Genomic DNA, 27,352 nt, shown 5'->3' on the forward strand with positions numbered 1-27,352 from the left:
CTGATGGAATAACTGATGACTGGAAGGAGCTGCATGGATTTGTCAAGTTAACCACAATCAGCTGATGCACAGCAGGAAGTGGCAGCATTTGGTATTCAAAATTAAGATGTTAAACAGATATTTACAAAAAAATAGAGAATTTTAATCACTATTTATTACTGATGAGATACAAACCTACTTTCCCAAAATAATATTTAAAACAGAAAAACACAATGTGAGCAACACGAGCTGACTAAGCTGGTTTTACTTTTTCAGGCCTTCATATTTTTGTCAGCAATATTATTTTATCTATTTTGTGCATAAAAGCCCTCATGTACAGGGAGTAATACTCATGTACTCATGCACGCACACAACAATACGTTATAGAATATGAAATAATCTGTGCAAGCATCAAAAACCAGAGCGACTATGATTCAGCCTGCTTAAAAATAGTTTATAAAATATTATTAGTGCTCGGTGGTATGGTATAATGTACTGTCACCTAACAGCAAGAGGGTTTCTGGTTTGAGTCGGGGGGGGGTTGCATGTTCTCCCACTGATAAAAACACCAAAATAGAAAGACTTAGAAGGTTTTAGTGAAGGTGATCATCAGCGGGACGTGCAGGCGTGAAGTGCAGGCTTTTATTCGGAAGGCGGCGCCGGAGCGTCGGTTCGCTCGGTGCTTTGACTCTCCGCGAGCAGCTGGAGGGAAAAAAAGGAAAAAAAACTGTAAAAAAAAAAAAGGCTGATCTGCGGGCTTTGAGGGCCGGATTTGGACAAAGTTTCCCAACTGTCCCGACCTGCAGAAGCTCCGGGGGGTTGACGGGGAGGCGTGCTGACCGGTAATGACCGCAGGAGTTCTCAGACGGCCGTTAACGGAGAGTTTTTTCCACAGTGTCTCGGAGCTCCGTCGTCCCAGCCGCCGGAAGTCTGCATGAAGCTGCGTCTCCTGCCGAGGCTCCGCGTCCACGTTTTTTTCTCTCTTCGTTTTTTTTTTTTTTTTTTTTTTTTTTTAATTCCAGACTTTTTTTTTTTTTCTCTTTTTTTTTTTTATTTTCTCTCCGCGAGATGAGCAGGCAGTGGGGAATGGAGGCGTAGGGAGCGGGGACGTTTGTGTTTGCCGGGCGGCGGGCTGCGTAGCCTCCGTGTAGCTAAGAGCGAGCGAACAAAAGGAAGAACATTAATGGAGGCAAGTTAGCTCGCTGCTAACGCTCGCCGCGTCCTTTAACCGTGTCGTTAAGCCGCGGCGGGACACATCTGTACCGGCTGCACTGCAGCCGCTGTCCCGATCCCTGCACGTTGACTACAGATTGGCGTTTTTTTTCTTTGTTTGTTTTTTATTGTGATCTGATGAATCAGTGCTAATAGCGTTAGCTGGCGGTGAGCCGTGCCACCGCTTTTGGAGCCTCCTCGTCAAAAAAAATGGCTCTCGGTGCAAATGAAACACGAATAAACGGCCCCTCGTATCTGATGCTGAGCTGTGGGAAAATGAATAAATCCTCCGTCTGAACCTCCTCCAATCGTTTATTTATAGGCAGTGCAGCTTGCAGAGGGAGGAATGAGGCTCGCGGAAAATCGGGCAGCACATACACATAAGTCATGTTTTTTTCGCAAGTGCATTGCATGGAATCTGTTACTTCAGTTTGTGCAAGCGACGTTCGGTTTCCATCGGTCTCCCACTCCTCAGTGCGTCAGTGAAATGCTGCTTCACTAACGTGTAATTACATGCATGCTCTTCTTGGTATGTGAGAGAAGTGAGTGCATTGAAACTAAACAGTTCACATGCATTCAGAAAGTTAAACGATTCGTGCACAAGCAAGGAAAATATGTGGATTATAAAGTGTACATGCATGTCAACAGAAAGCAATGAAACTGTCAAAAGTTCCTCCTTTGTGCTGCAGAAAACTTACCACTAATATTACAGAAGCCGGCCATCAGATTGTACATTTATGGATGGCCATATGTGCTTTTAAACGGAGTGCTTTCAACAAATCATCTGCAATCTTAGGATTTTATTTGTTTTGCACGGTGTACCCACCTCTTGTTAAATGTCCTAATATCAGATCTAGGCTTACTGGCAGGTTGCTGATACAGCAGCCACTCTGTGATTGTTCTATTTGTTAATGGCAGCAGCTGCTGTGAAGGCTCATAAAAAGACTGATTATCATTAGTGTTTTCTGTCCTCCTGTACTTTTATTTATACTCTTCCCTCCTGGGACTGAACATCTTTGCCTGATTCCTTTCACATCCTCTTTTCTATGAATTTGATTAATTAAATAAATATTTCTATAACTGCAATAACTTGAAAGCAATTTTTTAAGACCACTCAAATTTTTAACACTAATTTCTCACAACATTTCTGAACTAATTCGTAACATGTAGTTCTGCAGTTTTGCCTGCTGTCTGGTTGTAAAGCTGGGTGCAGCTCCTAAAGCTTGATTAGTGTTTCCACCGATAAGAGGAGAGGGTACTGGGGAAGGAAACAAACCAAGATGATTGAAATGCAGCCATTGCATGGTCTGGTCTCAGTTTAAAAAGGGAGGAGGAAGAGGAGGACAGGTGTTTTCTAAGTGTGTTGCTTTTTAATTACAGAAATAATGGACGATTCCCATTTCAACTCATCATACTTTTGGTCTCCCGTCCCCACTGTACAAGGACAGGTAGAGACAACCTTATTGTTGGAATTGTCTTCAAATACACATGGTATAGTGGTATAGCCCAAAGCGATTTTCAATTTGAATGTTTTTGGAAGTATTTAAAAAAAAAAAAAAGTCACACCACACCTGACAATGATTTGACCCTCAACATGTTTATGACTCCATGATGTTTGGTTTGTTGGTGAAGTTGGTTTAACGTCACATAGAAGTTGTTTGAGTGGAACTTCTTGATGGGTTCACGTCATTATTCCTGTCCTTTTCTCTTCAATCCTCTGTTCCTTTTTTTCCCATTGACTTTTTGCATCTCACCATACTTTGGTTGTCTTCTCTCTCCCATTGCCCTCTTCTTTCCCTCCTCTGTCACTCCCACTGCACACCTCTCTCATCCTTCACTTTCCACAAACACCTCCTTACCTCTTTGTCATTTTTCTTCATCCTTTCATCTGTGTGTCCACATCGACTTAACCACTTCCATCTCTGGCCTCCCTCTGTAATTCATCATGTCCTCTTCCCTTCTTCTGAACATGGACTTTTTTCGTCATCATCCTGCTCCTGTCTTCTCATTTTGTTCTCTTGTATAATCTCCTCACACCATCTATCTATCCCATCACTGGCATGGTTCCGTCTTTGTTCTGCATCCTTTAAATTTCTTATTTGTTGTCACTTCTGATCCCGACTCGCCCTCCTGAAACTTTTCACTCCCACCATGTCGTCTCTTTCCTCCTTCGCTTCTGCGCCCATCCTTCTGTCCTCGCTTCACTCGTCCCTGTTGTAGATCGAGAACGCCATGTTCCTGAACAAGGCCAAGGAGCAACTTGGTCCAGAGAAGGCCGGGGCGCCCTCTTTCCCTCACTCTTCTGCTTCTTCCACCTCCTCTCCTCACTACCCCACGGCTGTGCTGGCCATCCCCACCCAGGACGGTGGCGTGCGCGTGGTCCCCAAACAGGAGGGAGGTGCAGGAGGAGGCGGCGGTGGAAACAGCAACAACGTACCCCTGAGTGCACACGGGGGACACCTCCACCAGTCGCATACATCCCAGAACGTCACCGTTGTGCCTGTTCCCTCTGCGGGGATCATGACTGCAGGTGAGCGGATGTTTGGTCATATTTCCTGCTCGACTCATCATATCCTCCACTCAACTCTCCATTCCCATCCTGTCTTATTATGTTTGTTGCTATTGAACTGAGGAGCATTATAAATATTAATCTGCAGCTGCTATTGATTTGGATTACAACAGTTTCCAATGTGTTGATGTATTTAGTGTCAAGTGTTTGCTGCGTTTGTAGGATAAAATAATCATTGGTTAAAAAAAAACAAGACACGACAACCATGACAGGTCTGTTGAGGAAGTGCTGTAACATTAAGTGGTGGAATTGAGAAGCAATTTTTCTCACTGCGCCAATGACTGGGGACTCGTAGTTGCTCCGATCTGCATGGCCAGGTCACAGTTGTTCTTCTTCTCTTAGCTGGGTTGGTGATCACCACCCCTCAAGGCACACTGGTCCCCACTGCCTCCACACAATCATTTGTAGCTGGACCTCCTTCTGCCACCACCATGATAGTGTCTGCACTTCACCACTCAAATGCAGGTAATTCACAGGTGCAGTTCACATCTCCACATACTGATGGATCCCGACTGTTCCTCTCTTCATCAGCATATGGCCCTGCAGTTCACAAAGACAGAGAATACGCCCAGAAAGTTTCAGTGCAAACATCTTTTGTGGCCACTTCCTGAAGTTAGTGTTTGTAGTCTTAGTATTTTGACCGTTTGAATTCTTTTTTGAGGAGGTGAGATCAAAACATACATCATTTGATTTTTTTTTTTTAACTCTTTTACATTTTTCTCCACTATTGTTTAAATCCTGAATTTCTTTTTGTTTTTCATCCATACAAGCTTAAACACACTATTCATCTGAGTGTTTTTGTTTACAATGCGTCGGCCAGAAACTCATCTCAACAGATAATGGCCCGTGGTTCTTATTTTACAATGCTGAATATTTCCTCCTTTTTCTCTTTATTCTTCTGTTTATAGATAAGAAGGATGACATTGCTGTCCCTCCCGCAGTTGTCATGCCGACGCCCTCAAAGCGAGGGAGGAAGAGCAAACAGATGCTCAGTCGAGTGAGCGGCATGGGCGGAGTTCTCCCTCCAGGAAGTGATGCATTAATATTGGCGCACCTGGCTGCTGGTGGGCAGGTGAGAGTGTCTTCTGTTGTTTCTCTGCTTTTGCGTGACTTCAGGCTTGTGTTTGGACTTCGATATACACCACATACTGCATATCAGAGTTTGTGATAGCCTTTGGCTGTCATCATAACTTTGTTGTTATTGTTTTACAGCATCACAATACTGACCCATATGACCTGTCAAATGATGAGGACGATCATACCAACAAAGATGGCCCGAAATCCTACAGGTATCACAGTGACGTTTGGATTATTGATGAGCATTGTGCACACCATGCATAATCTAGTCTATGCTTACTTTACTATAAAGGCTTTCTTCTCACTTTCACTCCTCAGGTGTCGCATGTGCGCAGTGACGTTCTTCAGCAAGTCAGACATGCAGATCCACGCCAAGTCCCACACCGAGGCCAAGCCCCACAAGTGTCCCCACTGCTCCAAGTCGTTTGCCAACTCCAGCTACCTGTCGCAGCACATCCGCATCCACAGTGGGGCCAAGCCCTACACCTGCACCTACTGCCAGAAAACATTCAGGCAGCTCAGTCACCTCCAGCAGCACACACGGTACTGGGCCACACTGCTTTTTCACGTCCTGAGTGTGTGATTGTGAGTGTGACTCTGGTGCTGAAGTCTGTGTATCTGTGTGGTGACGGTAGCTGGGGACTTACCGGGGGCCACAGTGTTGACAGTGAAAAGCTCTTTTTGCACAGTTCAAACATCACGTCTCAAATCCATAATTTTTTTGTGTGTTGTCAAATTTCCTTTACTTCTAATAGTCGATCATTTGTCGCCAGATTAGCTGCTATTTTTATTCATTGTTTTGACAAGTTACAAGCCAAAATGCTTTGAGAAGCCAACGAGAGGAGATTAACGGTTATATATAGATAGAAAGAGTCAATTTACCACCAAACTAATAAAATATTTAAGTAGAGAAATGTACCTTCTCTTAAACATGTTAAGAGAACATCCTGCCTTTGTTTTGAACATTTTCAGGAGATTTATTCCTCATTGGAGCCAGTTGTGTTAAAACATCTGCTTTCAGAGCAACTTTTACTCAAACAAGAGAAATAATGCTGAGATGGCTAGGTAAACTATCAAGCTATTAATGACCAGTGATCGTGAGTTCAAAAGTCTCCTGTTGAAAGCTTTTCCTCCAGGATGTCGTAGCATTTTGATATCAGTGTTTTACTGAACAATTGGGGGGAAAAATAATTCTGCAAATAATTCAAGTGTGAAAGATTGCGACCACCTGGAGATATTTGTTAAATACATTTAGCATGTTCACAGTTTCTATCAGGATTTAGCTCGCTGTTTCTTATCTTAGCTTTTGTTTTTTTTGCAGTTTGAATTGAAGTAACTTTTATGTTTGACATTTTGTCAAAACCAATAATTAGACTCTTTTTTTGTTATATTTATTCACTTTAGAGTTCCATTGTCAATGATGGAAGCAGCTGTCCATGCTGTTACTATTAGGTTCAACATTTTCATTTTATGTTTGGCCTCATCGTTCGCCTCATTTATTTCATTGACTCTACTGCCACGCAGGAGATTTGCAGGCCTTTAGGTTTAAAGAGGAAGACGCTCTCTACTGGCCTGCCACTCCCACTAAAATGACATCTCAGCTCGGACATTCATAGACATACTCACATGCCATTCAAACAGAGCACACCAAAAGCAGAGAGAGAGAGGCTGAGAGAGAAAGAGAGAGAGAGCGAGAGAGAGAGAGAGAAGCGTGACTGTGCTTGCTGTATGTTTTGTTCTGTGTTTTCACGACTCAGACACAGCACAAAGAGCGCACTGTCAAACCGAATCTCTGATCACCATGGGTGATCTTAACATCCTGTAGCACATGATTTGAAGTTTGGTCGTGCTGTAGCTTAAAAATCTCTCGCTGTTTCTCTCTCTCTCTCTGTTTCTCTCTCTCCAACCCCTTAACCCTCCAATCCTGGTTTCCCGTGTTAGAAACCACACTGAGGCCAAGCCCCACAAGTGTCCCCACTGCTCCAAGTCGTTTGCCAACTCCAGCTACCTGTCCCAGCACATCCGCATCCACACCGGGGCCAAGCCCTACTCCTGCTCCTACTGCCAGAAAACATTCAGGCAGCTCAGTCACCTCCAGCAGCACACACGGTACTGGGCGGGCCGGGGCTGGGCGGGTTTTAAATGACCAAGTGGTTGTTTTATTAAAGTGTGCATGGATGGGAGCAGGTATTTGGAATTTCTGTAAACGTATTGGTTTGTTATTTAGTTTTCTGTTTTTTGGATGAATTTTCCTTCCTGTGGAATCCAGTTGGAAGAAAGTAGAACACGGGAAAACAAGAGGTTATTCTAGAAAGTGATCATCCAAAATGAAAGAAACACTTGTAATATTGGATATTTGATTTGTGCCACCCTCAGTTTTCACTGTAATACTTCACTTTTGATATTTTGTGTACTTTCACATCAGACTGCATTATTTCACAGACCAGAAGAATCACTGAGAGTCATGGCGTGTGATCAATCTTTTTCACTCTTGTTTTTCCCCCTCGTATTTTTAGGATTCACACTGGTGACCGACCGTACAAGTGTAACCACCCGGGCTGTGAAAAAGCATTCACCCAGTTGTCCAACCTACAGGTAGAGATCTGATGATCTTTACTCCAGTAAGAGTATTACCTTAAGACTTTGATACATTTGATTGTAAACAATGTGAACGATAAAACGAATGCAAAAGAAAACAAATCTATTTTCAAACACACATAATGCAGCCAGTGGGTTAGGCTAAATTCTTTGCAAATAAAGTATCATATTGTTGTCGGTGTGCAGGAGGTGTTGAACTTAAGAGGTTTATGCTCTTAATAGAGTTTTAAGCTACAAACCATGAAAGGTGAATGATTTGAGGTCTTTAATTTTAAATTGTCCCCTTTCCGTTTCGTCTCTGTTCCATCACAGTCTCACCGTCGGCAGCACAATAAAGACAAGCCGTACAAGTGCCACAACTGTAACCGTGGTTATACAGACGCTGCCAGCCTGGAGGTGCACCTGTCCACTCACACCGTCAAACATGCCAAGCTGTTCTCCTGTGGCCTCTGTAACCGATCGTATACCTCGGTAGGCTGCCCCGTGTGTCACATTTAACGCATGTTTATATACAGTGTGTAGCGCGGACAGACTGGGATCACACTGTGACAAATAAGATGCTTATGGACAAATTCACACTGCTGGAAAAAACGTGAGAGCGTAATGTTTGTATCACAGTTTATCATGAATCAATGTTTTGTATATAGGAACATTGAAGTGGGTTGTTTTGATCTTTTAATACTTTTCTTGAATTGAATGGAAGAGTTATTTTACACATAGTCACTGTTAACCATTCATCTGATTCACCTCTGACATGTTTTAGCTAAATATGGTCTTTCATCAGAAATGTGTGAATGTAGGAAGTGTTATAAACCAATCACAGGTTGTTATCACTATTCTAAAGATGTAATATACATTTACAACTGAAGAGTGGGATTCATGGTGTTATCGTAGTAATATTGGTTGGTCCTGATCATATAGACGACACACAAGATGTGTGGTGTTTATATGTTCTTGTTATACTTTAAATCTTCTGCTTTTGATTTCCTGCCATCATGTGTTTCACTTCTCTCTCCCCGGCTGCAGGAAACGTATCTCATGAAGCACATGAGGAAGCACAACCCCGACCCATTAACAGTGGCTGCGACCGTGGCGGCTCAGCAGGCGCAGGGCCTGACGCCCGGAGGAGGCCGGGGCCGAGGCCGCGGTCGAGGGAGAGGAGGCGCTGCCGCGAGCAGGGCAGCACAGCTCCAAAACCAAGCCAACGCCAACCAGAACCCGAACCCCGGACCAGGCAGCTACCAGCCCAGCCAGCAACCCCCGGAGCCTGTGGTTCCATGTCCATTTGACCTGCACCAGTACAAGACGGTGGCAGCCAACGAGATCCAGTACAAACCCGTCACTGTGGCAGACCTGCCAGTGACTCACAAGGACCTCTGCCTCACCGTGTCCACGTCAGCCATACAGGTGGAGCACATGAACTCGTAGGCTGCGTCTTCCCGCTCTGTTTCTGCAGAGAAACAAGTGTTTTCAGCGCATTCAGCATTACAGTCTTTCTACTACCCTGTTGGATATGTACGCGTGTCCGACATTGGATTTGATCAACAAGTTTGTTCAATTTGAAAACAAAAACATCAACATTTGCCTTTCATGTAGCGTTAAAACGACATTATTCTGGTACTTCTATACAATCAGACACACTGAAGGAACTTTAATGCTGAATACATCTCCACATCGCTTCTTACCGTACAGATGTTTTACAGCTTTTCTTGTTCTCAGTCCTCTTGCAGTCTCCCTCTCAGCAGAACTCAAGCGCTCACACTTTATAAGTGGTGTCGTTTGTAGCCAGGCCCCACATGACTTAATTTAATAAACACTTTACAAAACCCCACACTTGTAAAATCCAACCCTGATTGTTTGCAGCTCGCTCCAAGTTGGTATTCATCATGCAACAGTCAGTGAATTAATCAGCATCTGGCTTGCTTTGTAAAGAAACTTGGACTCTAAACTAGCAGTTCTGCTGTGAGAGATTATCAGAGGAGGAAACTAAAATCGCTGTAAAATAAAAAGAAGAAGAAGAAAAAAAGACACTTTTCTCTGCACATTTCTTACACATGGAGTTATGTATTTTCATTGGCATTCAGATCATGTTAATCTGGACGTTATCCATCATTTTGTTCAAGCCAAAATAAGGGAGGAGACGACGAGCAGTCGGAGATTCTAAATCACAGCTGGAGCTGCAGCACAGTGGTGTTGATGTGAAAACTTCAGTGGCAGTGGACAGGCACAGTCCCTCTGCCCTGAACCAGGAAGGGCGAAGCCTGAGGCGAAGCCACAGGGCTCCGGGAGCGGAGGGAAGAAATGTGATTCTCATTTCAAATCCGTGTTTCCACCCCGCTCCCCTGAGAGGAGCCCAAAGTATTGAACAAAAAGAGACTGAGCGGGGCAAGAATGCACTAACTGTGAGGAATCTGCAGCAGAGCAAGAGGAGGGGGTCGTAATGAAAGCACTTGATGAAGCTTGTACTTCACGCCTATGTTTGTCATCGTTCGTCTTTTTCTTTTTTATATATATATATCATATGTACGTATTTTTCTACCAACAGAGTTGAAGTGTGAACAACCAGAAAGCAGGGTGCATGAATGTGATGGGAACAGAGAGATTAGTCCTCAGAGCGTTTCGTCCCATGTTTTTGTTACCTTTCAAAGAAAAACGGTTTACTATCCTCCAATGAGTAAAAGGCAACCCAAGATGTCATTGACAGGGTGTTTGTTGGGGAAATAATGATTGTGTGATAAAACGGCTGACAGGTACTGTTATCGGTCTTTTTTTTAAGAACTTTTCATACATATTATTACTACTTTCATTATAACTGTATTGCAAATGTTATCCACATTATTAATCTGAGGCATTATGGTATTGCAGTATGCTGTACATAAAATAGATAGTAAAAGACTTGTTCATCTGTAAAAGGGAAGTATGTCCTGTGTAAAGCATATATGAAAACTAAAGGAAGTCAAATGAACAGGTACCAAATGATTGAGCGTGTCTCAGGTCCCTGTTAAAGCCGACAGGCTGGACAGAAGTGGAGCTCCTCAATGCGTCTGGACCACACCGTGGAGAGCAATGTTACTTCACATATGATGGCAATGAAGCTGAAATGAGTCGGCCTAATTGTTGCTTGATTTTATGTAAAGTAAAGTAACGTCACTTGGACACTTTTTCCTCAAATTTAACACGAGTGTGGGCTGAATGCTTCAATTGGGTGCAGCATAAACGGAAAATCAGTGAAAGTCAACTTTGAGAGATATATATATATATATATATGCACCTTTTTTACAGTGTTCCATCTTGTTTTAGCCGATTGTGTTTATTTTTGTGGGAATCGTTATCAGTGACTGCTGGTGCTGTGTAAAAAGGGAAGGACTGCAATACCAAAAGCAACAATTGATGTTCATTTATAATTCTTTAAAAACAATCTCATGAAAAGCGGCTTTGGTGCCAGGGACCTGGGACACCGCACAAACCGTCTCTACACAATCAAACTGTACAACAGGCTGATTGTCCTCATGTATACTCCTCCGTGTATTTCATTGTGTCTTTTTATGGAAAAAATAACCCATGGTCAATGTTAATACCAATGCTCCTGATAATACAGTTAATTGCCCTCTTATGCTACACTCTTGCATACTGTATGCACAGTTACACCTCCTGCTCATCTGAACAGACTGTTTCATCCCCTAAGGAGAATAAAGTTCAAAAACTGTTTATGATGAAACAAGTCAGCGTTTCATTTGTTATTCATTTGTACATTATTCCGGGGTTCAGGGGATTTCTTTTTTATTTTATTTTTATTTCGCAGTATGGAGGGCGTACTGTCTGGCTTATTTGTGCAGTGTTTTCATAATGGGTTTATTTAATGACAGTTTGATTGTGTGAAAGAAAATGAGAAACAGAAGAAGCTGCTCAGTGATGTAGTGGTTAGTGCTCTCATGTCACAGATCTGGTTTTCTTTGTGGACTTTGCATGTTCTCCCTCTGTGTTTGTTCATTGTTGACCCAAAATGTCCAAGTGTGAGCGTGTGACTGTCTCTCTCTCTCTGTGTTTGTCCTGTGATGGACTGGTGACCTAGTTTTCTCTCACTGACTTAATTTTCTTACAATAACTCATTAGTGTGATGGTGAATTTACAGATTACAGCATGGAGGGCACATCCCAGCTGAAAACAGTCGACTACAGGAGCAACACAGACAGATCGGTGACAATCTATGAAGCATTTAGAATATCTGTTCTCTTTTCAGAGACAAAAAACGCAAAGAATCAGATTAACAAGATTTAATCATATTATTGACAATATTTTAATTTCAATTTTCAACTGGATGATCAAGGTTCAGATTTTTTAAATTTTTTTAATCCAGGACAAATATTTTTAAGGGAAATTTGTATGTGTATCTCCTTTTTTGAGTGTTGACGATCAAATCAACGAGAATATCAAGCAGGATTCGTTTTAATCACCACGATTGAAGTTGGCTCCTACGCACAGCGGTTACCCCCGCCCAATCGGAAAAGACAGCAAGTTGAAACAAGCGTACCCACACATGGGGGCGGGGCCTATCCAGGCTGAGCCAATCACGGCCGCCGCTCGGAAGCGGCGGACCAAAGTGTCGAGTTTTGAAATTCAAACGGCCGGAGACAGTGAATCGAAGAGACGCGAACCGAACACCCAGCCGTCCCTAAAGGTAAATAACTCCCAGACTTTCTGCTAATCGTGTTTTTTTTAAACTGCTTACCAGCCCCAACCGAACCACAAGCACCGCTGTTTCTGTAACTCAACGCAAAAGTTTGACTCGCTGGTCAAGCTAACGCTAATGGACCTCGGTTTGTGTCGGGAGTGAAGCTAAACGTATTCCAGATTAAACCACATCATCTATTTTATCTCTTAATCTTAAAAGGCCCGTGTCAAATCTAAAATGTCATTGAAATACAAAAAGTAAGATATACTGCCGTTGAAGGTCTTTGAAGTTAGAGTTTGTTTACAGCGGTGGCTCGTTACATTTACCTGTTAAACCTTTTTTCTAATAACAATGTTTAGATTAAAGTATTTCTAATACACCTGGTTACAGTTAGGGCCTTAACAAGCTTCATAAAGATCTCAACATTAGATTGGAAGTTCTGAAGCAAAGAGACATCTAAGACGTGCAGGATGAGTTTCATTTTAAGCATCCAGAATACTGTTATTGGTAAAACATTTTGCTGCAAGGCCATATGGTGTGGTGGTTTCTAATTTCCCCCACAGCCCCTAAACCTGCCAGCATGTGGACACTGTCTGTCTCCCAATACATTAGGTTGCTGCATCCATATTTATTTGACTGTAGTTATTGTGTTTTTGCTCAGCAGATTATGTCTCGTTTGCCTGTTATGTCAAGCAAGAGGGTCTTAACCAGCAGCAGCAATGGCAATGTCCAAGAGTATGCTCCTGCTCAGGTTTGTATGATCTGCAAACGTTGACACAATGCAAGAATATCTATTCTAATGTCATATTATATGTGAAAACGTTTTGGTAAAGTTGATGTACTGAATTTTATTGTGAGACATTCAAAAATGTATTTGTGTGACTAAAACTCAGGTGTCATTAGTGTGCATGCGAAAGTAAACTCTGGTCCTGACTGAGAAACGGAGTCTCTGAAATGATGCTGCTGTTCTGTGTTTGCAGAAGAGACTCCGTAAGGACCCGGACCCGGCCAAACCACAGACTGCGGCTACAGTCATTGGTAGCAAACGGCCTGCGGTGGCGGCTGCAGCCAGACCGCCTCTTTGTAAGTGACTGCTCGCTTTACTGGTTTGTCCCTCACAGAAGAAGTCTGAGTGCTGTAGTGCTTCACACAAACCAGACTGTGAGATAGTAGAAAGCACAAAATCTGAAAGAAGTTGAGACAAGGCTTTATGCATCAATCTACATTTCTCTCACACTTGCGTTACTTCCTGTGTTCTGATCTGGTCTCTTTCTGTCCCTCACACAGCTCGGCCAATCAGAGGTGCAGGAGCTGCCACTGTGGCTGTTGGCCCGTCCCGAGGTACGCTGCATGAACAAGAATTTCTATTTGAATTTGATATCAGGACAGGTATCATGGTTTATTTTTAAAAAGTGCAGTGGTTCTTAGTTTCCTTAGGACATTGACTAAATATAACAACTCCTGAAATGCAGTCTTGGCGTGGATGTTTTCTTTAATCGTTTGTCATTTATTGTTCCTTCAGGTGTTGTCAAACCTTCTGTTGCTTCCACTGCAGCCAAAGGAGGAAACATGAAGCAACCTCTTGCATCCACAGCCCCAAAAACAGGTGAAAAACTTAATTTCTGCTTCTCATGTGACAGAAATGATGATAACTCATACATATCATCTTTTAAGGAGTTTTTAAAATTGCCTGGTCAGTCTGCAAGAGCTGTAAGGAGTTGGAAGTATGCACATGTGATGTTAGTTTAAAAAAAGGAGTTGGGGCTGGTTCAACCTGGTTCTGTAGCAAATGACAAATTATTTCTGCTGCACTGGGAGCTCAACAGGAACATATGAAAGCCGATCAGGCTGCTGTTCTGTTCAGAAAAGCAAGAAAATATGAGTGTTTGACAAAGCTTGCATTCGCGGAGTTGAATTCAATGAAATGTTGACAAGTAAATAAAATGGTTATTGTATGGCAGAATCTTAATTCTTCTCAGTTGGGCTCATCTGAGCAGGAAATGCATAAAAAGCTTGAATGTGTCCCAGTGGGCTGTGATCCAGCTAAATGGAATTTGGCAGTGACAGGTTATCATTTCTCTGTGTGCTCTTCGTACACTGAGGTGTCTTGTGAAGTATCTTCTGGGGTTTTTTTAAACTGGGAAGACTCTGAAATGAGGATCTTGCTTCCAGGTGGGACCGGGGGGACCCGGCGGCATGCCTGGGACCTGAAGGGAAAGGTTACCGACATGGAGGATAAAATCCGAAACTACCAGACCAGGGTCAAATCTGTCAACCAGGAAAACGAGGTGCTGAAAGGCTCCGTGGTACACAACCAAACAAAAGTGTCTGAAATGGAGGACGAGCTGAAGAAGCAGAAAAACCAGCTCACGTAAGAGGAGCATTCTCTTTGGAGAACTGTGTGATATTGGTGGTTTTTAATTTGGCCCTACCTGAGTAGAACTTCTTTTATTGTGATTCCAGTGCATATGAGGACGAGGTGCGAGTGTTGTCAGGAGTCCGAAGCGAGTTGGAGAAAGTGTTGAACGACAAGAGTTGTCTTGAGAAAGAGCTTTCTAATCTAGAGAGCAAATACAACGTCATGGAGACTCTGCGGGACAGCCAGGAGACGGAACTCCAGACTCTGAAGGTAAAGCCAACCGCCGTCGGGGTGTGAATATACCACCTGGTGGATCCCATCAACTTTTACAGCAAACAACTTGTTCTTCTTTTTCTCTCTCTAGATGAAGCTGTCAGTACAAGAGTCCACGCTGAGCCGTCTGCAGGTAAACCTGAGGGACAACGAGGACCAGGTCAGCTCTCTGAAAGACACTGTGGCCCAGCAGAAAGACGAGCTGCACGCTGGAGAGATGGAGCGCAGGCGGCTCCACAACACCATCCAAGAGCTGAAGGCGAGTTGAAAGTGTTATCTTTGGTTGGGGTTGTGCTCACACACACAGTGTCATTATTTCTAGTTCTGTCAGAAGATGTAACTTCCGTGTGTCTCATCCATCACATGCAGGGCAACATCAGGGTGTTTTGCAGAGTGCGTCCCCTGCTGGGCGGCGGCCTCAGTAAGCACATCCAGCTCGCAGCAAGCGACGACAAGATGATAACGCTGGCCAAGTCCGAAGAGGTGAGAGCCGAACACTGTGAGGCATCTCTATTTCTGTGGTGTTCGTGGAAAAATGAGTCAAAGTCATCACAACACTTTTGTCCGTCTGAAAGACGAGCCGATGCACTGCCATCACCACAGCATGAAGACGTGATGTTAACAAAACAAAATCCCTAAATCTGAAGGCTCTGCTTTTCAGTCTCACACAGGGAAAACTACAGAAACTCAGAAGAGTTACAACTTCAGCTTTGATCGAGTGTTTGGGCCCCAAACTTCACAGCAGGAGGTAAATGACAAGAGACGAGCACACGCCACCTCTTTTACAGTTGTTCCCTGTCAGAAAAAGAAACTGACTGCAGTTTGTCCCGTCAGGTCTTTGACGAGATCTCGCTGCTGGTGCAGTCGGCTCTGGACGGCTACAACGTCTGCTGCTTTGCCTACGGCCAGACGGGCAGCGGGAAGACGTTCACCATGGAGGGGGAGGAGTTTGATGAGACCAGGGGGTGTATTCCTAGAGCCGTGCAGCAAATCTTCAGAGCAGCGGAGAAGCTGGGAGCACATGGCTGGGAGGTTCGTTTTCTGTGTATGATTAACAAACTTGAAAGAAAAAGAAAAAAACAACAACTCTGTTAGCAACACTATAAAGACAACTAAACATTTTCAAAAATGACTAAATACTCTTTGTTGTGTGTAATTCCTTGTTTTTCTAATTGGGCCTGTTTATTTTACCATAATGCGTTCTGTCAAACAGAAGAGATGGAGAAGGTTTTTTCATGTGCTCTCTGTTCTCAACACATTTTAAATGTATTATGCCCGGTCACTGATGCCTTTTGTTGGCCAGCGTCGACGATCTGAACTAATTTAGGTTTAAATCTGTGTGCTGCGTGGCTCCTGCACAGTTTGGTACTGATGTGTAAAAGAAATAATATATATTCGGAGCGTTTCTTTGTCTTTCTTTCAGTTCACCTTCACCGCTAGCTTTGTAGAAATCTACAATGAGACTCTGCGAGACCTCCTGTACACCGGCAAGGCGAGCAAGAGGCCTGAGCACGAGATCCGAAAGACGGCCAACAACGAGGTGACAATCACCAACCTCACCTACAGGAAGGTCTCCACCGAGGATCAGGTACGAGGGCAGCTGGAAATACTCTCGGCTGCTGGGCACAGGTCATTGAATGAGTTCTCAATGTTTAAATGAGTGAAGATGTGATCAGTGGTAATCTGACGACCTTTCCTCCTGCAGGTTCTGGGCCTGATTGCCTTAGCCAATCAGAACCGTGCCACAGCGCAGACCGCCCAGAATGACCGCTCCTCTCGCTCCCACTCAGTCTTCCAGCTGGATATTGAGGGAGTGAATGCTGGCAGGGAGATCAAATGCAAGTGTGAGTGTAGTCCTACTTGAAATAACCTTAATGGTGTGAAATGCTGAGTATGGGGATTCTTTAATAGCGTTGTGTTATTAAACAAAGTAGATTTCTGTGTTCTTTCTGTGTGCGTAGCCACTCTGTGCCTGGTGGACCTGGCTGGCAGTGAGCGCATGGTAAAGAGTCAGTCCCAGGGTGAACGCTTCAAGGAGATGACTGCCATCAACGGTTCCCTGTCTAACCTGGGCATCGTCATCTCTGCACTGGCCAACAAGGTTTGTGCTGGATTTCCAACCTTTAAGAAACAATGCTCGGTCAGCTGTTGGTGGAGCTTCACTCACAGTGTTGTTGCTGTCCTTCCAGGAGAGCCATATTCCCTACAGGAACTCCAAGCTGACTTACCTCCTGCAGGGATGCTTGGGAGGAAACAGCAAAACGTGAGTTCTTCATGATTAGATGGCCATTGACTGCTATAGTGGGCTGAACCGGGATGTCTGAAAGTAATGTAACTGACTAGAGTCATGCACCATATTCCAGTTGTTTAAGAAATCAGTGTTTTGTTTTCAAACCTTTTTAAAGTCTCTGAGAAAATGGTAAGTTCTTCAAACACCAGCATAATAATTTAAGCAGGATGTTGTGATTGTAGATATTCCAACGCATCATAACCCGGGGCTCTTAATCTCTAATCAACATTAAAAGTCCCAACTATCTCTCGTTCAACCATCCACACAGTGATCTGAGAGAAAGTTGTTCAGTTTCTGTTGTTCTTCTGATTGAGCTAAAAATAATTCAAATCCCCACATTTTTACCAATTTAGTCTCTTGATGGTGTTCCTTCTTGTACCACTAGAGGGAGCTGGAGCACTACAGTTTGAAACGCAGTGAAGCGGAAGAATAACCTACTTCCCTAAAGAAATAAACATTCTGTGTTATCTTTCCAGCCTGATGTTTGTGAACATCGCCCCAGAGCCAGACAGCTTCGGGGAAACCCTCAACTCTCTGAGATTTGCCAGCAAGGTGAGTGTGTCCGGGAAAGCAGCCTTCCATTGCATTGTCAACGTAGACCAGTCAAATTGTCAATTTTTTTTATCTACTGTTTGATAATCTGATCTTTGACATGAGATACTTCATTCTGAAAGTGACTGGATTTAGCGCTCCTGCATTGGAGGAAATACATTTTATTAGAAATGTTTTCGACACGAGGCTGAAGTGAGAGAAGTTTTGTTAGGCAACATTAAATGTATTTTTTTGTTTGTTTTATTTGTTTTCAGGTGAACGACTGTGTGATCGGAACAGCAAGTGCCAACAGGAAGTAGATCAAAGTTGAGCTGTTTCACTTCGATGGCCACACCAGAACACATTGGTTTTTTTAATGCCCTCTCATTCAGACGCTGTGCTTCAACCAAAACCTGTGTGTATATTCAGGACCCTTACTAGTAATGACTAATACATTTTCGCAAATCCTTTTAATCAAATGTACCTATTTCTTTGTAGGACTGAAACAACTTTTAATGTACATGTGGGTTTCCTGGACTTCTTACTAATTACATTCTCTTAGACTTTGAATATTTATTCAACAAGTCATGTATGAGTTGGAAACCCTGTGATATTTACCGTTTTTCTTGGATGTAACTTGCTTTCTTGTGTAACCTTCTTATTTTCTGTCTTTAGCATTTGTCTCTGATAATAAAGACATTCAGTAGATGGGCTTTGTGTTTCTTGTCTCTGCTCTTCAGAAAGCACATATAAAACCTCCATCTGAAGTTCTGAAAGCTGGTAAATGGAACAGAGTATAACAGAGGTCACCTGAAATAAGTCAACATCTCAACACACCACACTGCTTGATCCAGTTTAACATCCTTTATGGGCTGCATTACTCAGGGTCAAAGTTGCATAAAATCTTTCCAGAAACATCACCCTCTGAAAAGAAGTCATGCAGAAGGATCAGTTTGGGCCTGCAGACCTTATGTTCGACACCCCGCTATGAGGCATCTTTAAGTAAACAGTTGGAATATGTAAGGTTGGCTGTCAGTGCATCTTTTTTAACATTTATAATTTAACCCTGGTGACTGAGAGATCCGTGTGCGTCTGGAGGAGTTTCGGAGGCGCGCGCGCCGAGCGGCTGCATTAATTGTCGGCTCAGGTCTGAGTCCGGCTCGTCTGTCTGGAAGCTTCTTAAAGGGGACGCGTCGCCGTCTGCTGCTGCTGCGGGATCCGATGGCAGCAACATTCGGGAAAGATGCTCCTCAAACTCCGGGGCCTGGATAAACCGGCAGGACGCGCTGCCCTCAGCTCGGTCTGAGTGTGTGGTCTGGAAGCCCGCAGTGCCAAGTGAAAGGGTGAGTGAAGCTCCGGCTCGACGGGGCTCCGGCTCCGGCTCGGCTAGCTTGCGGGCTAACGTCACATCTGTGGCGGCTGACGGGATTCTGGAGCTCTGCCTCCCACCGTGTCACTCATGTTCTCAGGCTGCAGTCTGGAACGAGACGGCTGCCCACTGCAAAGACACGTCCCCGTGTCCCCACGACCCCCAGTAGCTCCGGCTGGACCCCCCCAAGTGTGTTCGTCCACTCAAAGTGTTGCTTGTTGTCCAGCTGTTGATTTTCCCACGCTGCAAAGTGCCATTGCGTGTCCTGTTTACTGGTTCCTGCTGCTCACTTCACGCATGCAGACAAAGATGCGACGGGTACATTCACTTCAGATCAGTGTATGTTCTGGGAGCTGAGCACAGACAGTGTGATGACAAGCCAGATGCTGCAGGATGCAACTCAGCAGGACCTGCAGGCTTCAGATGTGCATCATGTTCACACTGTGTCATGCAGCTGCAGGGATGTGGGAGAATCCTCACTTCACTCACCGCTTGGAATCAATCCCTGCTGTTCTGCAGACATTTTCAGCAGCAATCCTGCCAACAAGCACATGACAACACTGCATTTATCAATTCTCCTGAGCTTCCACACAGAGTGCGATGCAGATGTTATTAAGGAGCGGCATGCTGCTCCAGGTTGTGAGTTCAAATCCTCTTTCTCCCTGTGTGTGTGGGTTTTTTTTCTCCAGGTGCCCCAGTTTCTTCTCACAGTCCAAAAACCTGTTTGATGCTGATTGATTTCCTGGAAGTGTGTGCTGGTCAGTCTGCCCTGCCTTGGATTTGCTCTAACAACGTGACATTGGATAAAACGGCGTGTGGAAAATGTTATTACACAAAGACTTTTTTTGTAAAATAATCTGAAATAGATCTTAGTTTTGAGATAATAGTAACAGTTTCCTATTCAATGAAATAAATTAGGCAGAAGAAGGCTTCATATTTACAGGTGTACTATGCCAGTGAAAAAATTAGAGCTGCAGATTTATCCTCGTCCTTATCCCATACATACAGCTTTATCCAGATTTCGGCTGCAGGCAGCTGGAGACAATCCAGCCGAGCAAGAGTAAAGGGTGCACCTCGGACAGGTTACCAGTTCAACACAGACCAAATCCACACACATATATATATATATATATATATATATAAATAAAAGGTGACTATTTGTGATATATATATATATATATATATATATATATATCACAAATAGTCACCTTTTATTTATTTTATATTTGTCGTTTTCAATGTCCAGAGCACAGATGCTCCAGTGCAGCCCTAATCGTTAACACCTGTTCACTCACAATCACGCCTGTTACACATTTGTAGTCAGCAATTATCTGAACAAGCCAGTCTTTGGTTTTGGGGAAGAATATGGATCACCTATAGAATAAAAGCATGCTCGGAGAGAACTTGCTAAACTGCACATAGAAAAGCACCAGCCTGAGATCGAACCAGTGTCCTGTTGCTGTTAGAAACATTGCTTACCGCTGCACTGACCCATAACTTTGTCAGCGATCATGAAATTTCACATGTTGCTGATCAGCAGAGTGGAGACGTGCTGACTCGGCGTCCCTGTATCTATCCCGGCGTTCCGGTTTTCATTGTAGTCAGTCTTCACTGTCGCTGTTGGAGCAGTGGTCTGTGGTGCGGTGAAGTTTTTCATTCTCACAGATACATGTTTACAACAGAGGGGAAACCAAAGCTGAGAGAAACATCTGCCAATTCTCCTCCTAGGAACGGCTGATTGGTTCTGAATCACCCAGTTGGAAGGATTTTAATTTTCAAATCGAATCAGGAGTCTTGACGTCTCGCTGACTTCACTCTTGTACTAACATGTTAAACAGTGCTGTAAACAAGTGGCTGATTTCTGTGCAATGTTATTAGGGTGTCACAACATTTTATTGATATGCGTCATATAAACACAAGTGGAGAAAACAAGTATTTGAAACACTGCCCATTTCAAATGTTTTCCCACTTACTATGAATGAAGAGGACTGTAATTTTTTTTATCAGAGGTTCATTCAGGACTGTACATTAGACATCAGATTGAAGCTCCATAGACGAGAGCTGCTCTCACACTGGAAAAGCTTATCATTGTCTTTCTATATAAACTCACTGGACACTTTATTGAACTCGTCTTCATCAAGCATTGAGTTGCTACCATGTGATTGGCTGATCAGCTTTTACTGTTTTGGGGTAGTTGGAGAGGTGTACCTGATAAATGTACTGCAGGAGAGGAAGCGGTGTCTTTGCTTCTCCTCGCTCGGGTTTCTGAACTGTTGTTGATGATGATCTGCGATTCTGTCACTTCTTTACATTAAATGGATCCAAGCACAGAAAAAAATGTATTCATTTTCAAACCTTTCTTTCTGTTATTTGACAAGAAAGATGATGAATCTGTCTGTTCATCTTGTGTCACAGTGTTATGTGTGAGGTCTGCATGAAGCTGCTGAAGCAGTGAACCTCCTGAAAAGGGTAGTTGTAGGTGTTGATATGTTATCTGTGCCATCAGATGCAGTCCCTGCCCGTGGAAGTGGGCAGCAGCAGTGGCGGTGGCGGTGGCGGCAGCAGCGCGGCCTCCTCGGTGGTTCAGGTGTGTTTTCCCAGCGCTCAGACATCGGTGCTGGACAGCCTGAACCGGCAGAGAGAGAACGGCAGGTTCTGCGACCTCTCCATCCACGTACAGGACCGAGTGTTTAAAGCCCATCGCTGCGTCCTGGCAGCGTCCTCTCCTTACTTCCATGACCAGGTGGGACTCCGTGAATCCAGAGAAATGTGACACACATTTTAATGTTGAATTGGTTGTAAATGCAATGGAGACAATTTCAATGGATGGAATAAGCTTTGATGTAAAATCCTGAGCGTCACAGTTAACAGCAGCTGCAGACTGAATGATGAGAATGTCAGATGTGAATTCCAAGTGTTTTACTTTTTAAATCACAGTTTGTTTTAATCAATATGTGACCTGGTTTCATGTTGCATCAACAGTCCAGACTGTATTAGTTTGAATAATAATGCTGGATATGAAAACCAGAATACTGTTCGGAATGCAGCGACACAGAAAAGGAAGAAGAGGAAAGTAAACTGGAGAGTAGAATCTAGTTTGTGTGTATTGATTTGTGTTTGGTTGTAAAGAAGGTGATAATTGGGGGGATTGGCCAGTTCCACCTTTTATTGAACATTTTATTTTGCAGCCTGAAGGTGTTTCTAATACATTTTCTCTGACAGATTTCCCATGTCTTCGTTCATATCTTGTGTGTGGGGTTTTCTGAGGAGATTAATAGCTGTTGCAGGCAGAATTTGTAAAACATATTTTAGTTCTTGTTATTTGAGATCACCTGCTGTTGAGCTGAATGAGGTCGCCCTTGGCCCCTTTGTTTAAGTGGAAAACTGCCCTAATTCTCTCAGGAATCACACAGATTTGACTCAGTTCAGAAATCGTTTGTAATGTGTGTACCACCTTTTCTCCCACTCATGTCTGAGTGCAGTAGAACTACAGTTTTTAGGTTTTTGAAATGAAAATCTGCATATCCGAGGTTTAAGAAGCGATTCATTTATTGGGGTTGAAGTCTGAAGCTTATTTCCATTTTCTGACAAATTTTGTTATTTTTGCGACCAAAAGATCAGAGTTTTGACTCCAGTGACGTAAAAATGTGTGAAGTTGAGCTTAAACCTGTGTACTTTTTGCTGTTTTTAACAAGAAGATTTCTGACGTAGAGTAAATGAAACACGGACAGTGTTCCAGATAAATCAGATATGAGAGCCTGAATCAGACTCCAGCTACCTGCCTGAGACGCAGGCAGACACATTTCCTGTGTGGATGTGTCACTAATAACTTTTGTTTCATTTCATTTGACGCTGAGAGAGAGAAAAGTGTTTGTGTGACACATTGATTGGCATCTGCCTCCAGGTCCTGCTGAAGAACATGTCCACCGTCTCCATCCCCGCCGTCATGGACCCGCTGGCGTTTGAGAGCGTGCTGAGCTGTGCGTACACCGGCCAGCTCCGCATGCTGCGCGACGACATCGTCAACTACCTCACGGTGGGCAGCGTGCTGCAGATGTGGCACATCGTGGACAAATGCACCGAGCTGCTGAAAGAGGGCCGAGCTGCAGCGGCCGCAGTAGGGGGCGGAGGAGGAGGGGGAGGGGGAGGAGGGGGCGGGGGCGGTGGTGTGCAGGAGGGTGGAGACGGAGGGTCCGCCAACCCCGGGTGCAGCAGCAGCAACGGGGACAGCGGTGCGGGCGGCGGGAGAGGCACCGAGGTCAACGGAGGTCAAGGCCACGGTGCAGAGTCCATGGAGCCCCATGGAGCCTCGCAGCCTCCCAGCCGGCCCTCCGTCAGCGAGAGCCAGTCCCCCAGCAGCACCAACTACTTCAGCCCCAGAGACGGGGGCAGCTTCGGGGCAGGAGCCACAGCCGCTTCAGGGGCTGCAGACGGAGGCGGGGCCAGCAACACCCCCAGCTACTGCACTCCCTCGGGGGGAGAGGAGGCCTTCCTCATCGAGGAGGAGGACGAGGAGGTGGAGGACGAAGAGGAGGAGGTGCTGTACCACCAGAGGAAGAGAGGAAGAGAAGGAGGCAGCTGGAGGAGGAAGAAAATGAGCTCGGTGTCGGAGCAGGAGGTTGGCGTCAGCGACAGCTTTGGTGTGTCTTCGTATCAGGTGAGGCTCCTTCACTGTAATCTCATGCACATTTCATTCATCCCAACGTTATTTTATAATCGTTCTGATGATAATTTCACTTTTACACTTCAGTTTCTTATCATAATTTACAGTTTTACCACTCTCAAGTTGTTTTTATGAACCACAACTGATAAAGTGGATCACAGTGACATACAGAAAGTTTGTACAACTGCAAAGTCAGAGGATTACAGTCTCATGAGGAGGAATCTTATGTAACATGTTTCCCTCCCAGAAACCCCTCAGCATGGCTCTAAACTTCAGACGGACTCTGTACAAACAATCACGTTTGAATAAAACAAACCACTTGGTGTCCATTGTCTCCATAGAAAAATCCTGCATTAGTTTACTCAGATAAGATTACTTGTTATTTAATAAATCTCATGCTGCATTTACAGAGAGAGCTGACAAAATTACTGGAATCTTTTATGATAAGTACGTCTTAGAAGTTTATAACCAAAAAAAAGTTAATAACTCTCTTGGCACTCTTCACTCGTTGTTTTTATAAACTTTGTCGGTAACAAACATCTCGTGTTGCAGATGTCTCCAGACTGTTCTGTCTGAATGTTGTGTGTTGGAGCAGGAGTGAAGGTCTGGAACATGAGGAGCAGGAGCGTGAAGGGTTTTTTTTCTATCTGCTTCTTCTCCACTGACAGGACGGTGAGGACTCGGCTCTGCCGCTGCAGAAGCGTCCCACCTACAGCCAGCCCAGCATCATGCCGCGCAAGCAGTGGGTGGTGGTGAAAACTGAGCGCAGCGAGGACGACGACCTCATCGTGGTGTCCGGGGAGGAGGGGGGCGAGGACGAGGAGGAGGAGGAGAACAGGGAGCTGGAGCTGGCCCGGGAGCGGGAGAGAAACAACTTCAACATCTCCAACGTGAGGAGCCTGTCAGCAGAGCTGGGGGGCCGAGCGGACAACGACCTGGACTCTCAGGTGAGCTCAGAGCAACACCTTGTTCTCCTGTGTGTGTGAAGGTGAAGCAGACATGGAGGTTAAAACTCAGCAGCTTCTTTGCTCAGTTAAAACTGAAGTATTCTGTGCAAGATGCAAACATACTTTTATAAAGCCAGACAAAATATGAAGGAATTTGATGTTGAGTAAGACGTGAATTCAAATGAAATGCAATTTTTTGAAGCTTTATAAACTGACGTTATTCCTGTTAGGCCATAAACAACATATCACATGTTGAAACAGACATTTTACCATCAAAAGTTATTGATGCTTGAGTGCAGTTCTTTATATATCAGTACTGATAACTTCCTGCTTCCCAACAGCCATCCCAATAACTGATAATAAACTAATCATAAAGATTAAAAACCATAAACATCTGACGGTATGAAATGTTGAGATGTAGTTATCAAACATTAAAGTAACCTCCTGCAGATCTAATCAAATAATCTAAATAACGACAACATAAGTCCATGTTGACAAGTTGACTTTTTTTTATTTCATACAAACTATTGAGGATGACGAAAGAGTCAAATGTTGGCGGAACACCAGGTAAATTAAACCACATCAGGATAAACAAAGATTTTAGTGAATGAAAGCTGGATGCAGCTTCAGGAGGCACAATAATAAAAGATTCACAGAGTGAAAGTAAAGAACACTGTCATTCAGGTCAGTGATGTTTTACCTCCTGGATGAACAGCTGGATTTGTCTTGCACTCTGCCAAAACCAAAACCATCAGCAGAGGCCCAACAGACTGAAAATGAAATAAATCAAGGCAAATATATACATTCACGAGGTTATCAGTGAAAACTTCAACTATTGAACTTTTCTGGTGGCGTAATCTTTGAGAAGAGCCTGCTGATACTTTTCAGGCCAAATAAGTGATTATATTTAGTATCTTTGATGACAATAGGTTTAGGAAAAGAGGCCTAGACAGAATGACACTAGGAGGATGGATTTCAGTTTGTATGTTTGTTTTTTTATTATTTAAAAAATCTCTTGATTAGTTTTTTTTAAGTGAATGAGACCATGAGTAAAAATTAGTTCCGTCTGTCCTGATACCATGTTTAGAACTCTTGGCCGCCCAGAGACCTGCGAACACTGTGAGAACATGGAGTCACTGTTCTTTCAGGAAATGTAAAACACACTGTTAACATCCCTTTGTACCTGTAGGTGGACTACTGCCAGTCCTCAGAAGATTACCTCAAGTTTGAAGGCAGCCTGATGGAGCAGACATTAACTCAGCACCTTCAGGACGGCGCTGCAGCTCCGAGCCAGAACGCTCACCGAGCGGTTTCGGCTCTTCTGGGCCAGGTCCAGTCTGCAGCCACAGCCCGTGCTCAGCTCTTCCCTCTGGACATGCAGGGGAACCAGATCCTGCTGTACAGCCAGGCGTCCGGACTGTCCCTGGACCCTGCGCCCCCGCTGGGGGTGGCAGCTGGCATGATGGGAGGATCCTCCTTCAAAGGTCCGAACCTGGAGCACGGCACGGTGCACCTGTCAGTGCAGGGCGTGGACGGTGCAGATAACGGAGGGCTGGGAGGTGGAGGGGGGTGCTGTGGCAGCGGCGGCGGCGGCGCCATGGGTTCAGGAAAGGTCTTCATGTGCCACTGCGGGAAGACCTTCACACACAAGAGCATGAGGGACCGCCACATTAACATGCACCTGGACCTGAGGCCATTCCACTGCCCCGTCTGTGCGAAGAAGTTCAAGATGAAGCATCACCTGACGGAGCACATGAAGACGCACACGGGCCTCAAACCGTACGACTGCCTCAGCTGCGGCAAGAAGTTCATGTGGCGTGACAGCTTCATGAGGCACCGCTCGCACTGCGAGAGGCGCGGTGGTCTGGGAGAGGGCGGCGAGGACGGGGGGCGGCGGGGCGGTGGAGGCGAGGACGGGCCGGGTTTGCTCTCCTCCCCTCACCTCCTCCTGGCGGCACCCGAGGGGGGGCAGGGGGGCCTTCCAACCAGAGGAGCCGCCTCTGGTCCACATGCGTCTCCTCACCACGCCGCCGGTAACAGCGGCATGGCGACAGGGGGGGGCTTGCTCGGGGGGGTCTCCCAGAGCCCAGCCCAGGGCTCGGCCATGTTTGGGGGGTTGGGGCTGGGTCGAGGCGTGTGTGATGAAGCCGCGTGTGAAGTCGGTGCCAATGACAGCAGCGTGACTTAAAATCAAAATGGAGTTTTGTCCTCTTCCTTCAACAGGCGCTGGTGTTTTGTGGTTCCTGTTCGGAGATGATTGATGAACGTGCAGAGCTCCTCACAAACACTTTCCACTGCCAAAACGCAAGCGAGGAGCTCACTTTGGTAAAAACCGTGAGGCTCCTGTCCAAACACACAAAAATAACACAAAGTGGGACTTTGAGATTCTCCTCGACTGTTGTAAAGTTTCTGAAAACGACTTGTGGTTGTACTGACTCCATCTCCAAGTTCTCCACGGTTCTCCTGAACACTTTAGGAAACTTGTCTCGTTAAAGTGGCCTCATGAAAACGGACCTGTTGTCTCTGAGTAAGCTATTGTTTGAATATGTGAGATGTGATCAAAGTTTATTTTTCTGCTTCTGTGGAAGGGTGCGTGTGAGTTTGAGAGGAAACCAAAAACTAACTGTATTGTAGTATCAGTAGAGTAGAACAATGGCTATTCTAACTTGCTGTGATCTTCTGCAGTATTGTATTGTGATAGTTTACTGTAACCAGATGAGGAAAAAAAAACAAAAAAACTTGAATCTGCAAGGAAACAGAGAAAGAAAGATTCTAAACGGGCACCAGGCTTCAGGCTTTATTCCATGAAAGAA

At 44.6% G+C, this 27,352-nt stretch overlaps 3 protein-coding genes across 7 annotated transcripts; all 3 read left to right on the forward strand.

Moving 5' to 3' along the window:
- The first annotated feature begins 574 nt into the window (after positions 1-574).
- On the forward strand, positions 575-11,144 carry znf384a (zinc finger protein 384 a). 4 transcript variants are annotated; one of them, XM_080484683.1, is made up of 11 exons: positions 575-821; positions 2,572-2,639; positions 3,412-3,721; positions 4,103-4,225; positions 4,669-4,832; positions 4,973-5,049; positions 5,156-5,380; positions 6,779-6,946; positions 7,354-7,432; positions 7,748-7,906; positions 8,462-11,144. In XM_080484683.1, the coding sequence occupies exons 2-11, from the start codon at positions 2,577-2,579 to the stop codon at positions 8,861-8,863; spliced, it is 1,770 nt and encodes a 589-aa protein (XP_080340809.1). In that variant the 5' UTR covers positions 575-821; positions 2,572-2,576; the 3' UTR covers positions 8,864-11,144. The 4 variants fall into 4 exon arrangements, with proteins under 4 accessions (XP_080340809.1, XP_080340810.1, XP_080340812.1 ...); XM_080484684.1 differs by having other exon boundaries at positions 654-821; positions 4,702-4,832; XM_080484685.1 differs by having other exon boundaries at positions 717-821; positions 3,553-3,721.
- An 894-nt stretch (positions 11,145-12,038) lies between these two features.
- On the forward strand, positions 12,039-18,257 carry kifc1 (kinesin family member C1). Of its 2 annotated transcripts, none has more exons than XM_080484681.1 (17): positions 12,039-12,113; positions 12,772-12,858; positions 13,088-13,190; positions 13,395-13,448; positions 13,630-13,713; positions 14,280-14,478; positions 14,571-14,736; positions 14,831-14,998; positions 15,109-15,222; positions 15,401-15,487; positions 15,574-15,771; positions 16,163-16,327; positions 16,445-16,583; positions 16,701-16,840; positions 16,929-17,002; positions 17,506-17,581; positions 17,836-18,257. In XM_080484681.1, exons 2-17 carry the CDS (start codon positions 12,775-12,777, stop codon positions 17,878-17,880), a joined length of 1,896 nt encoding a protein of 631 aa, XP_080340807.1. In that variant the 5' UTR covers positions 12,039-12,113; positions 12,772-12,774; the 3' UTR covers positions 17,881-18,257. The 2 variants fall into 2 exon arrangements, with proteins under 2 accessions (XP_080340807.1, XP_080340808.1); XM_080484682.1 differs by having other exon boundaries at positions 12,061-12,113; positions 12,769-12,858.
- A 3,178-nt stretch (positions 18,258-21,435) lies between these two features.
- Positions 21,436-26,727, forward strand: zbtb22b (zinc finger and BTB domain containing 22b; the record flags this gene model as incomplete). The annotated part of the gene is made up of 4 exons (XM_080484678.1): positions 21,436-21,672; positions 22,834-23,586; positions 24,261-24,539; positions 25,729-26,727. 4 exons carry the CDS (start codon positions 21,436-21,438, stop codon positions 26,725-26,727), a joined length of 2,268 nt encoding a protein of 755 aa, XP_080340804.1.
- Positions 26,728-27,352: the final 625 nt, after the last annotated feature.

This window comes from Lipophrys pholis (assembly GCF_963383615.2).
Source record: "Lipophrys pholis genome assembly, chromosome: 17".
Classification (NCBI taxonomy): Eukaryota; Metazoa; Chordata; class Actinopteri; order Blenniiformes; family Blenniidae; genus Lipophrys; species Lipophrys pholis.

Coding starts and splice junctions, on each gene's coding strand:
- kifc1 (XM_080484681.1), top strand. CDS start 12,775: ATGTCTCGTTTGCCTGTTATGTCAAGCAAGAGGGTCTTAACCAGCAGC. Junction 13,449..13,629: donor GGCTGTTGGCCCGTCCCGAG/GTACGCTGCATG, acceptor TTGTTCCTTCAG/GTGTTGTCAAACCTTCTGTT. Junction 17,003..17,505: donor TTGGGAGGAAACAGCAAAAC/GTGAGTTCTTCA, acceptor TTATCTTTCCAG/CCTGATGTTTGTGAACATCG.
- znf384a (XM_080484683.1), top strand. CDS start 2,577: ATGGACGATTCCCATTTCAACTCATCATACTTTTGGTCTCCCGTCCCC. Junction 4,833..4,972: donor ACCTGGCTGCTGGTGGGCAG/GTGAGAGTGTCT, acceptor ATTGTTTTACAG/CATCACAATACTGACCCATA. Junction 5,050..5,155: donor GATGGCCCGAAATCCTACAG/GTATCACAGTGA, acceptor TTCACTCCTCAG/GTGTCGCATGTGCGCAGTGA.